This window comes from Rana temporaria, chromosome 2 (assembly GCF_905171775.1).
Source record: "Rana temporaria chromosome 2, aRanTem1.1, whole genome shotgun sequence".
Lineage (NCBI taxonomy): Eukaryota > Metazoa > Chordata > Amphibia > Anura > Ranidae > Rana > Rana temporaria.
The window spans coordinates 438535382-438547568 of record NC_053490.1 but is presented as its reverse complement, the minus strand read 5'-3'; the positions used below and the strand labels follow the sequence as shown (position 1 = coordinate 438547568).

At 43.5% G+C, this 12187-nt stretch overlaps 1 protein-coding gene across 2 annotated transcripts in view; it reads left to right on the top strand.

The window, feature by feature from the left end:
- LOC120927600 (apoptosis-inducing factor 3-like) overlaps positions 1–12187 on the top strand; it is a 150771-nt gene that overhangs the window by 76438 nt on the left and 62146 nt on the right. For both annotated transcript variants that reach the window (XM_040338380.1, XM_040338381.1), the window contains exon 11: positions 4586–4701. In XM_040338380.1, the coding sequence (XP_040194314.1) occupies positions 4586–4701 (116 nt within the window). The remainder of the gene's footprint in view (positions 1–4585; positions 4702–12187) is intronic.

Here is a 12187-nt window from a genome sequence, read left to right as displayed (position 1 = left end):
CCGGCTCTTCGGTCCAGGAAGTCGTTTCTCCCTTCCAGTGGAGGGTGATTACGACGGCCGCCTGCCTAACAGGCTGGGGGGGGGGGGGTTCTGGGGGGTCCAGTCGGCCCAGGGTCACTGGACTCTAGAAGAATCCCGTCTGCTGATCAATGTCCTGGAACTTCGGGCAATCGGGCTGTGTCTCTCCTCGTGGTCAAGGAGGTTGGAAGGTCGCCCAATCAGGATCCAGTCGGACAACACCACGGCGGTGGCTTATGTCAACCATCAGGGGGGAACACGGAGCTCGGCTGCAGCGTCCGAGGTTGCTCCCGTCCTGCGGTGGGCGGAAAGAAACGTGCCGGCTCTATTGGCCGTCTACATTCCAGACGTAGAAAACTGGCAGGTGGACTACCTAAGCCCCCAGATGCTGGACCAGAGGGAATGGTCATTGCATCCGGAGGTGTTTCAACTCCTTTGCAGGAGGTGGGGCACACCGGACGTGGATCTCCTGGCTTCTCGCCTCAATCGCAAGGTGTCGAAGTTCTTGGCCAGGTCCCGAGATCCCTGGGCAGATGTGTCAGACGCTCCGTGGGGTCAGTATTGGCCAATTTATGCCTTTCCCCCACTGAAGTTGCTTCCTTGTCTGCTCCGCAGAGTGGAGACCGAGGGGATCCCGATGATTCTAATCGCTCCGGATTGGCCTCGGCGTCCTTGGTACACCGATCTCTTGCGCCTGGTGGCGGATGCACCCTGGCGGCTGCCAATGCGGGAGGACCTTCTATTTCAAGGTTCTATACTTCATCCTGCTTTAGTCTCTGGCTTTAAACGGCATGGCTATTGGGAGCCAGGTGCTGAGGGACCGAGGTCTTTCGGACTCAGTCATCTCAACCATGCTGAGGGCACGGAAGTCTTCTTCCAGGAAGATCTACCATCGCACCTGGAAGGCCTACATCTCTATGCGCGAAGATCTTTACGAAGATTTTTACAGCGTGGAGTAGATCAGAAACTTGTCTTAACCCTCCTGGCGGTATTCCCGAGTCTGACTCTGGGTTAAATTTTTGTGCTGCGATCGGTAACCCCAAACCAGACTCGGGCTCGTCTCGCAGCATCCACAGGCAGGGTTTACTTACCTTGTCCCTTGTCTTCGCTCGATTCACACAGTGTCCCTGTGTGCCGCCGATCTCCGTTCCCTGCGACGTTACGACGCAAGGGGGCGTAAAACGGTGCCAAATTCAAAAAAGTAAACCAACACATTACATACAGTATACTGTAATCTTATAGATTACAGTACTGTATGTAAAAAATACACACACCCCTTGTCCCTAGTGGTCTACCCAGTGCCCTACATGTTCTTTTGTATAATAAAAACTGTTCTTTCTGCCTGCAAACTGTAGATTGTCCATAGCAACCAAAAGTGTCCCTTTATGTCAAAAAATGGTCTTGGAGCAGCTAGAAAACAGCGCTAATAAATTTTAATCACTCACGCAGAATTGAGCGATAGCGATTTGTGGGGAAATTCGTCATAAAAAAATAAAAGTAATGACGGCGACAATTCTGCAACTGAGCAAATTTCAGTGATTTTGAGTTGATTACATTATTGAATATTTTTTATTATAATTATATTATTTGTTATTTATAATTATTTATTATATTATAATTTTTATAAATTTGTTGTTTTTTTTTAAAAATCATACCCGGGATGCCTACTAGACTCTTGTTTGGTCAGATTTAAGTGAGTTATTCCTAATGCCGCGTACACACCATCACTTTATGTGATGAAAAAAAATGACGTTTTTAAAAACGTCACTTTAATTCACTGTGTGTGGGGGAAAACGTTGTTTTATGTCTTGTAAAAAACGACCAAAAAAAATTGAAGCATGCTTCAATTTTATGTGTCGTTTTTTTCAAAAGTGCACTTTTTACTTCACAGAAATTGACCGTGTTTAGCAAAAAACTTCGTTTTCTAAGACGTTTTTTCATCCACGCATGCCCAGAAGCTACTTATGAAGCAAGCTTCAATGGTAAAACGTGGTGGAACGTAACCTCACTTTGCAAGATCATTGTGAGAAAACGATGGTGTGTAGGCAACTTCGTCTTTGAAAATTGAAGTTTCAAAAATGTCATTTTTTACTTCACAGAAAGTGTCGTTTTTTTTCATCACATAAAGTGATGGTGTGTACGCGGCATCAGAATTACAGGCCTACAGTATAAAACGCCAGATTTCCTTGCAAAATAATTGTACAGCTTTCAGCACCTAAAATCTGAAATAATCATACCGCCAGGGAGGTTAAGGCGTGTATCTGAACTAGTGGCTGCCTCTTATAAGGAGCCATCCTTCACAAGGACAAGGTAGTCTTGCATCCATGACCACTTTTCTTCCTAAGGTGGTAGGAGTCTTCCACCTCAATGAAGACCTAGTCCTTTCTTTGTTGTGTCCTGCTCCAAAGCACCCAAAATTACTTTTCACTGCCTGGAAAAGTTAGAACCATCAAAGTCTACCTCAAAGCCACACCCTATATTGGCATTACCGACTCCCTATTCGTCCTACTCTCAAGACTTTGCAAGGGACATTCTGCTTTAAAGTGCATCATCAGGAGATGGATAAAACAACGTTTACACTGTAAAGGACAAATACCCCTCCTGTGCTTTTTAATGCGCTCATTCCACCAGGTTAGTGAGTGTTTCCTGGCCATTCCAACATGAAGCCTCTCTAACTTGGCTTTCTAAGGGCAACGCCTGGTCCTCTGTTCATACCTTTTAAAAAAAAAGTCCAATCTTCTGCAGATGCAGCCTTAGGCAGCTAGGTATTTGCTGATGCATTCTGAAGTTGGGTCTGTTGACCTTTTTTTGTAGGGCCTGTTGGCACAGTTTTTTGCTTAGTTGTTGTCCATTCTTATTTATTGCTTGGAGATGTCCTAGAGACTCTAAATAAGCTGCCTGTGTTCTGCATTGTACAATTAAAAAAATATATCAACCCAGAATGTTATACAGTAAAACCTTGGTTTGAGAGTAACTTGGTTTGAGAACGTTTTGCAAGACAAGCAAAATGTTTTAATAAATTTTGCCTTGATATACAAGTGATGTCTTTATATAAGAGTAGTGTCATGTCACAACCGAGTATGAACAAGAAGAGAGGAGCCTCTAAGTCTAGCAATATGGTTACATTTAATAAAGGTACAACATTTAGCAACTTATTTCTACACTTAGAGGTGCCTCTCTTCTCTTTTTATACCCTGTAAAAAAAATGCTTTGATATACAAGTGCTTTGGATTACAAGCATGTTTTTGGAATGAATTATGCTCGCAAACCAAGGTTTTACTGTATTCTGATATGTACCTGCTGTACCATGTACTTGTACGAAAAAGTATCCTGTTCTTTGTATTGCTTCCTTTTGTGTGAAATAACGAGTTCCTGCCAGTCCCTCTTCTTTCCTGACCACACTAGGCAGTAAAGGACAGGGTTCTTTATCTGTGCTGAGAACCCGGCCTGCTCTCCAATGATCAGACAAATGTGCTGACAACAGTGATTACAATGTCGAACTAACCCATGGTCTATAATTATTCAGTCTGTATTGTACTGTACTGTCAAGAAAATGAATTTACGAGTAAGTCAAATTTATTTCTTCACAAACTATGCTGTGCAACATATTTTATTATTCTTCATAACGCCAGTCAATTGCTACAGCACTATCATCATCATCAAAGTTGACACTGTTAGGATATGCAGTTGAAATACACTGACCCGGATTATACAGAGATGAGAAGAAAACAGTCAATTTTGAATTCCTTCATACGTTTTGTCCAGGACAGTGACATACAGCTCTGAAAATAATTTTAATTTTTTTTTGGCTAACCTTCTTGTTCAATAGTGGACCAGAATGTCAGCCAAGGAACTGTCTGTCCTTAAATGTGTCCAGTAGAATCTGATCTCCTGATCTACATACTTGTTTCAGGCCAATACCTTTAAAGTAATGAAGCCATGTGATAAGCATTACAGGCAGGCAGCTTATATGTTTAGGGTTGGGCAATAATGGCAGCCTATGTTTCTGTCAGCACAGGTTATCTTAAAAATTATTTTTGTACATGGGCGCCCAACTCGTTTCTGGCTGTTGCCCATAATCCATCTGTTTCTGGCTATAATCAAGAAAGCCAACATGGGCCTCTCGCCTTCTGCTTTTAGTGTATACTGAACCCTGTAAGCATCAGGACAGAATACCTAGTTTGATATAACTGTAAAATGCAGAGCTTTGCATATGGAATCCTATATAGCTTTATCTTGCTTGTTTCCTGAAGCTCTAATCTGCAGATGTGCAGGTAGCTAGTAGGAAATGACACCACCCTGATGGGTTATATGCAGTGGAAACTGTTTCAGATGGTAGATTTTATTCAAATAAAACAATGACATTCTAGCAAATGTTTTAAAAATAAAAGAAAGAGGGCATGAACATATGCAGTAGTCTACTAGTAGCCTAAAAAATCTTTTAAAAGCCAAATCTGTCTGTGCCAGGAAAAAAATATGATGCTGGTGTAATTGAGAGTATAGTCATCTGAATAATCATCTACAATGTAAGTTGTATTTAGCCAACGCTCTCTCTTCTCCTTCCTAGGCATGGAAGTTGCAGCTTTTCTTTCGGACAAAGCTAACTCTGTGTCTGTGATAGGAAAATCTAGTGTGCCTTTTCAGGCTGTGCTGGGAAATCAGATTGGAACACTGGCAATGAAGGTAAGTGCAAATGTTTATTTATCATAGTGCAGAAATTCCCAACTAGCTCTTGAGTCACTTGAGGTTTTAGACCCCGTTCACACTGGTGCGACTTGAAAAGTTGGACTCTATTTGTGTCTATGGAACCGTTCAAATCAGTGTGACTCCGATTTGCACCAGTTTGAAAAAGGTTCCTGCACTACTTTTGGTGATTTCATCTGCGAAATGCATTGACATCTGTGCACGAATGTCGGCAAGCTGCCGATGAAGTACCATCCAATGGCTTTGAAATTGCTTTGAAGTAGTGCAATTTTAAAGCCGCATTTAGTGTGAATGGGGGCTTAACCTAGCTCTGATGTCAATGATGAGAGCCTTTGAGCATTTATTTATTTTTTTCTTATTGCAATTGTTTAAATGCTTGCTGCTTTAGAAAATTTTCCTTGAAACAAGCGGAGTTTCACTTTTATATTTTTCAAAATAAGGACGCATGTAGGTGTAGCACCTTGGGGTTTAGTCAGGGAGCTCCTCACAAATTGACTTGACAAGGCCAGTTATCTTGGTCTATTGAAGGAGATCTATTGATTTTCTCCCTAAGTTTGGCCTTGTTGCACTTTTCTCTTCTACCACTAGGTGGCCGGTACTTGGTGGTACTCGCTATGAGAAGGGCAACCCAAGGTCAAGTTATGAGTATATGGGGTATCTCAGCCAATGGGCAGGTTTTTTTTTTTTTTTTTAATCCCTTGGTCTGCTGGAAGAGCCTATATATTTGGGTGAGGTCCAGTGATCTATGTTCCGTGCCACCTGTATGTCTGACTGTGTGGACGTGGTGTCGTACACCCTGGGCTGCTAGGCCGGAGATTGGGCCTATGCCGGGGGCATCGGGCTGCTAGGCTATGTGAGGGCCTATCCAGAAGTAAAGAGAGCAGCGCAGGGTTGAGATTGCTGCTTGCAGTCCAACCAGAAGTGACGGTGCTGTCGGCCGGAGAACCTGTCAGTGGTCGGAGGTAGAAGGAAAGCTGTCACCACAAAGGGACCAACCACCTTTACCAGGGACCACAGTGGGTAACTGAAGCAAGTATTGGAACCACATTCTCACTGAACGGGCACGGTGGAGAATCGGGAAATTTCAGGCTGTAAATAAAGTCAGGGACCCAACCTGCGGATAAATACACTTGCAGAGAAGCCTTGTGAGACAAACCAGGGACCTTGTTAGCAGGGGTGAAGCTTGAAGTATCTGGAGTGCCAAGCTAGGGACCCAGCAGGGAAGCGTGGGTGACGCTTGAGGGGATACCACCGCAAACCTTGGAGGAGCGCAAGGGATTCAGAGTCGGTGAGAGACTGGGAGCTCAGTGTTTAATAACTACCAGAGGCAGTTGTAGTGGAGCTGAAAGGACTGTTATGTTTGAATTGGGAACTGTTAAAGGACTGTTACCATATGAGTCAGAATTCCTTTATGTGCAGATGTGGCACCTTGCTGGGGCCTTTCCCTGCATGGCTGTCTTCCTATTGAAGTCCCTGAGTCTGACAATTGAATCTACAACTTCTTAAGGGTGTGCTGGCCCTAACCCTCTTTCCCCCCAAAATACAAGAAGTGTCTGGCGCCCAATGACTTGCAGCCACTATGCCTCAACCCACTAAATATTGAAGGATGTCAGCTATCTTTGGCCTTGGAGGTCCTTGTTTGGCTGGATTCATACCTATGCATTTTTGGCACTTTTTGTATTTTGCACTACAGTACTTTAACATGGTTTCCTATGAAACACGTTCTGTAATGCAAATCTGGAAAATGCAAAAAGCATAAACAATGTACAGTTGTGAATCAGGGCACGAGTCCTGCAGGAACGCATGGGAATGGCGTTCCTGTACTTTTTCCAAAGGTAGGACGTTCCCTTTTGCATCCATCCCTCCTGCATGATGTGGCTGCTTTCAGTGGCCTGACGTACCAACAGGGGTGCAGGGTGCCACACATTGTGGGGGTTGTCAGGCAGGTTCTTCAGCCTGTGCCGCTGACCCGGCCGCCTATTGGGTTCAGCAGGCGGGGGCAGGAACTACCCAGCTGCCCTGTGCGTGACACACTGCATCTAATCAAAGCCTGAACGGGTAGCAGAGACGATCAGTGCAGACAGAGAGAGGTTCTATCACTGCTTAGAGCTGTATTGTCGGCCACTGTCAATCAAATTCCCTCCTCCAATTAACCAGCATTGAACCAGTATGTCCATCATAGGAGCTGATCCAGGAGGCGGGACTTTGACAGCGGCCAACAACACAGCTCTAAGCAGTGATAGAACCTCTCTCTGTCTGCACTGATTGTCTCTCCTCCCCGTTCAGGCTTTGATCAAATGCAGTTCTCAAGAGTTACAAGAAGTCAGCAGGTGCCTCACCAACGTCTGGAATGCAACTTGTGAGTGCACTATCCTATTCCTATTTTACAGGTTTAGAGCCATGTACATATCTATCCCGAGCCTACCCCTCATTCTCCAACTCCTGATAATTCACCTGAAATCTGATGCAAAACGCAGCATGCTGACTACCCTCCTTATGGGCTTCATTTTCTCATATGGATGTACTTTGCATGTGGGACCTTCTATATGATCTATGTGATATGAATATGGGGTTAGTAATTGAAAGGAAAACTTACAGGCAAATGCTAGTTGATAGATCCATCCCAATTGTATAATGAGTTAGTGTTTTATATTGTCTGTCTAATTTATGTAATGGAGGGTAAGTTTGTACGGCACATTCAGGAGCCAGTCATTCTTATCTAGACCCCAGTATCTGCTTTATGCAGGCAGAGAACATGTGTGAACTAGCTGCAGCAAAATACATTGGATATCAGAGCAACATTTAAGAAACCCTTTCATATCTGAGCTTTCCTGCCATCTTCCCCACAGTTTTGTGTAATGAATGATCGCTTCTGCTTTTGTGAGTGCCTTAGGCCCCTTTCACATGATCGGGCCGTTCAGGTCCACCTGTCAGTTTTGACGGCGGACCTGAACGGCCACTCAGTGCATTCCTATGGAGCATCGGCACCTACTCAGCTAGGACAACGCCATAGTTCACCCCTGGACCCACCTGAGTGTTTTGGGTCCATTTAGACCCGAAAGGGGAATTAGGCAGCGACGAGTTCTCGGAACTGGGCAGGACGCTATCCGGCTAGTTAAACACCGGCAGGTCCTGGGCCCCTCTAGTTTCCACTCCTCTGGTAATGAGGGATGCTCGGACGTTACTCCACCCCCACACCCCCAAACAGTTGTAAACACATACTAGGTGCACCCTAACTCCTACAGCGCCACCTGTGGTTAACTCCCAAACTGCAACTGTCATTTTCACAATAAAGAATGCAATTTAAATGCATTTTTTGCTGTGAAAATGACAATGGTCCCAAAAATGTGTCAAAATTGTCCGAAGTGTCCGCCATAATGTCGCAGTCACGAAAAAAATTGCTGATCGCCGCCATTAGTAGTAAAAAAAAAATAAAAAATAAAAATGCAATAAAACTATCCCCTATTTTGTAAACACTATAAATTTTGCGCAAACCAATCGATAAACGCTTATTGCGATTTTTTTTACTAAAAATAGGTAGAAGAATACGTATCGGCCTAAACTGAGGAAAAAAAATGTTTTTATATATGTTTTTGGGGGATATTTATTACAGCAAAAAGTAAAAAATATTGCTTTTTTTTCAAAATTGTCGCTCTATTTTTGTTTATAGCGCAAAAACTAAAAACCGCAGATGTGATCAAATACCACCAAAAGAAAGCTCTATTTGTGGGGAAAAAAGGACGCCAATTTTGTTTGGGAGCCACGTCGCACGACCGCGCAATTGTCTGTTAAAGCGACGCAGTCCCGAACTGTAAAAACACCTTGGGTCTTTAGGCTGAATATTGGTCCGGGGCTTAAGTGGTTAATGACTCCTTGTGTTTAATTGTGGGAGATTTTTAGTTGCATTAATTATACAACTAAAAATGACCAGTATAGCTCAGACCTATCATTGCTTTTTGCAATGCTTTACTGAATAAGGCCATTATGTGTAAAGTGTGCATACCTGCCAGCAGTTTCTCTGTGACGCTGTGGGATTTGGCTACTCCCTGTGATTTTCCTTATTCTCCATAGCTCTGCTATAGCTAATCTTACCCAGAAAGATTACTGACTCCACCTCATGATTTGTCAGTGTACCAGAGACTGAAGACTGAGGTCATGAAGTTATTCCCTTCCTCTATAGAATTAAAACAGATTTAGCAACATCTAAATATGGAGTTAGCTAAATGTACCTGCTGCATGATGCTGGATTATGGTAACAATCACTCTATGGCCCCATACACACGATAGAATTTATCCGCGAATACGGTCCAGCGGACCGTTTCCGCGGATAAATCCTCTCGAGGATTTCGGCGGATTTTCATGCGATAGAGTGTACACACCATCGCATTGAAATCCACGCCGAAATCCTCTGGCGATGACGTGTCGCGCCGTCGCCGTGATTATGACGCGGCGACGTGCACGACGCTGTCATATAAGGAATTCCACGCATGCGTCTAATCATTGCGACGCATGCGGGGGATCCCTTCGGACGGATGGATCCGGTGAGTCTATACAGACCAGCGGATCCATCCGTTGGGATGGACTCCAGCAGATGGATATGTTCTGCATGTCAGCGAATATTCGATCTGCTGGAATCCATCCCAGGGGAGAAATATCCGCGGAAAAAGATCCGCTGGCGTGTACACACCATAGGATCTATCCGCTGAAACCCATTTGCTGGGATTTATCTGCGGATGGATTCTATGGTGTGTACGGGGCCTATGCCTTGGGTTTTTATGTGTTTTGTGTATCTTTTGTTTACATTTGCCTACAGTAGTCTACATACAATCATTTATAGTGAAATAGATATATATTTCCTGAGGTTGCAGATATGCCCAGGATTGGTGGACAAGTTTGCTGTTACCCACATTTAGAGTAAAAGCCTTTTGTAAGATAACCGTTGCTTATAAAGTGGAAGGGTGCATAGTATAACCTGGAAGTGATGAGCGATGCCTTATGCCGCGTACACACGATCGGACATTCCGACAACAAAACCGTGAATTTTTTTTTCGATGGATGTTCGCTCAAACTTGTCATGCATACACACTGTAACACAAATTTTGTCAGAAATTCCAAACGTCAAGAACGCGGTGACGTACAACACTACAACGAGCCGAGAAAAATTAAGTTCAATGATTCCGAAAATGCGTCAAATTGATTCTGAGCATGCATAGGATTTTTGTTCGTTTTGATTCCGACAATAACTTTTGTTGTCAGAAAAATAGAGAACCAGCTCTCAAATTTTTGTTGTTGGAAATTCCGACAGCAAATGTCCGATGGATTTTCCGACAACAAGCTCACATCGAACATTACGCGGCATTAGAGGTCTTTTTAGGTGTCCTAAAGAACTTTGGACTAAAAAAAATAAATCTAAAATATTAGCAGCTGCAAACACTGTAGCTGCTGACTTTTAATAAACATGCAGGTACCAGTCCAGGGATCTAGAACTGTCCTCACCTGGGTCAATTATTCACTGCCTGCAACTTCCTGATGCTTCACAGCCAGCATAATCACAAGTCATGCTGCACTTTCTCAATGGTCCTGCAACCTCCTGGGACCCATAATATGTCCCATGAGGTTGTGGCCGGGTGGGATGCACTGGGGAGAGCAACTTCCGCTCTGCTTGTCCAGGTGAGTCACAAATAGGTACGTGATCCGAGAACACAAAAAAAATGCAAAAGTGGATGAGAAGAAGGAACTTCTCCTATCACATGATTTAATTAAATTTTTTAAATGTGTAAGTACCTGAATTTAACTTGGTGTTGGCCTCTTGCAGTTCCCTGCACAGCAGCACTCTAAATTGGGGGGGAAGGGGCAGGACTGAGGGCCAAAAAGTCATGCTGATTGCAAACGTATTAACAAGGAATTTCAGTCTACTGATGCTTGGATGTTTTTTCTTCATTGGTTCTGTGAAGTAGAGCTGCGTAAATCTCAGGACTGGGTAGTTGTTAGGCAAAGGATCGGAGTTGGTCACTCCCTAATGTCTGTTCCCACAACCGTGCTCTTACTACAGTCAGTCTGGGCGGAGAAGCCTTGGTATGGTTATTTTGATGTGATGGCATGCACTGGTTAATAAATCCAATGTTTAGGCAGAGATATTTTTGCATAGTTACATTTGTCCAGCTTGCCAGCTTGGACCAATGTAAGTATGCATGTACCATACCTGGAAGATCCCTGTGGAAGCTGGAAATCACTGTAGTAGACAGCCACGTCTACTACAGTGATTGCTGCTAGCTTCCATGTCCTATGCTGAGCGGCTGCCCTATTGCTTGGTGAACATAGAAGGTTGCTTACTCGGCAAGGGCACTATTCAGAAAACACGTTTTTTGTACTTTTTCAATAAGTGCAAAATTTACTCTGATAGGATGAGGTTGATATTGTGACCTCACTCTACACCTCATTTCATCAGAGAATGCTTTACATTCATTAAAAAAATGCAGCGTGTTCTTTAAATGGCAGGGCAGCTGCTCAGCCCAGGACTCAAAAGCTAGTGGCCATTGCTATAGTAGCAGTACCTGCGACAATGATTTCCAGGTACTATAGCGATATGACATATGCATAGGATCAAGCTGGACCAATGTAACTATGTACAGTAAATCTATACCTAAATTTCAGTCATGAAGTTTAGATTGAACATAGGACATATTTTGCAGCGCTTTTTAGGTGAGCGCCAGTCCCGTCCCCTTAAAAAGCTTACAGTTCAATATACATACCACAACTATTCAAACACAAGAACCAGTTTGTGTGGAAATCCATTAATCTGTTGGATTGTGGGAGGAAGCCTAAGCACCACACTGTACACAAACCTGCAAACCAGAATGCATGCAGTCTCCACACAGATTCACAGGCTTCAAAATACTAAGTTACTGATCTAGAATACATATTAGAGGTTATGACTTTGTTTACTACATGCTACATTCTTATTCTGTGGCTATATCTTTAATAGTATTAAAACCATTGGATCTTGACCACACAACTAGTATTTTTAAAAGGGGGTCTGCATTGCCTGTTTAATGTATCTCTCAGTACAGGGTTCCCCCTTTTAAATTGGCAATTCTTTCTTTAAAAGTCTGTATAGGCAATAATCTATTTATTACACAACCTTTTTATGAATGTTATTTGCAGAATTCAGTAAAGTGGAATTCCAGGCTATTCCTAACTGTGCTTAATTCTGCTTCCACCCCTTTTTATAAATCCTATTCTAAATACTCTGTGAAAGGAAGCTACTTATACTTCCATGTTCTGAGGGTGCTCCGCAGCAGCCAGCTTCAGGGGAGGGGAGAGATTGCTAACAACGGCTGATATGCCTGTGCGGCGACACCACCCATAGGCTATGGGAAATCCATTGTTAGTTGTCCCTCCTCTCCTCCGCTGAAGCCACAGCTGGGAGATGATCATGTGACCGGACTGGAGCGCTCCCTCAGAA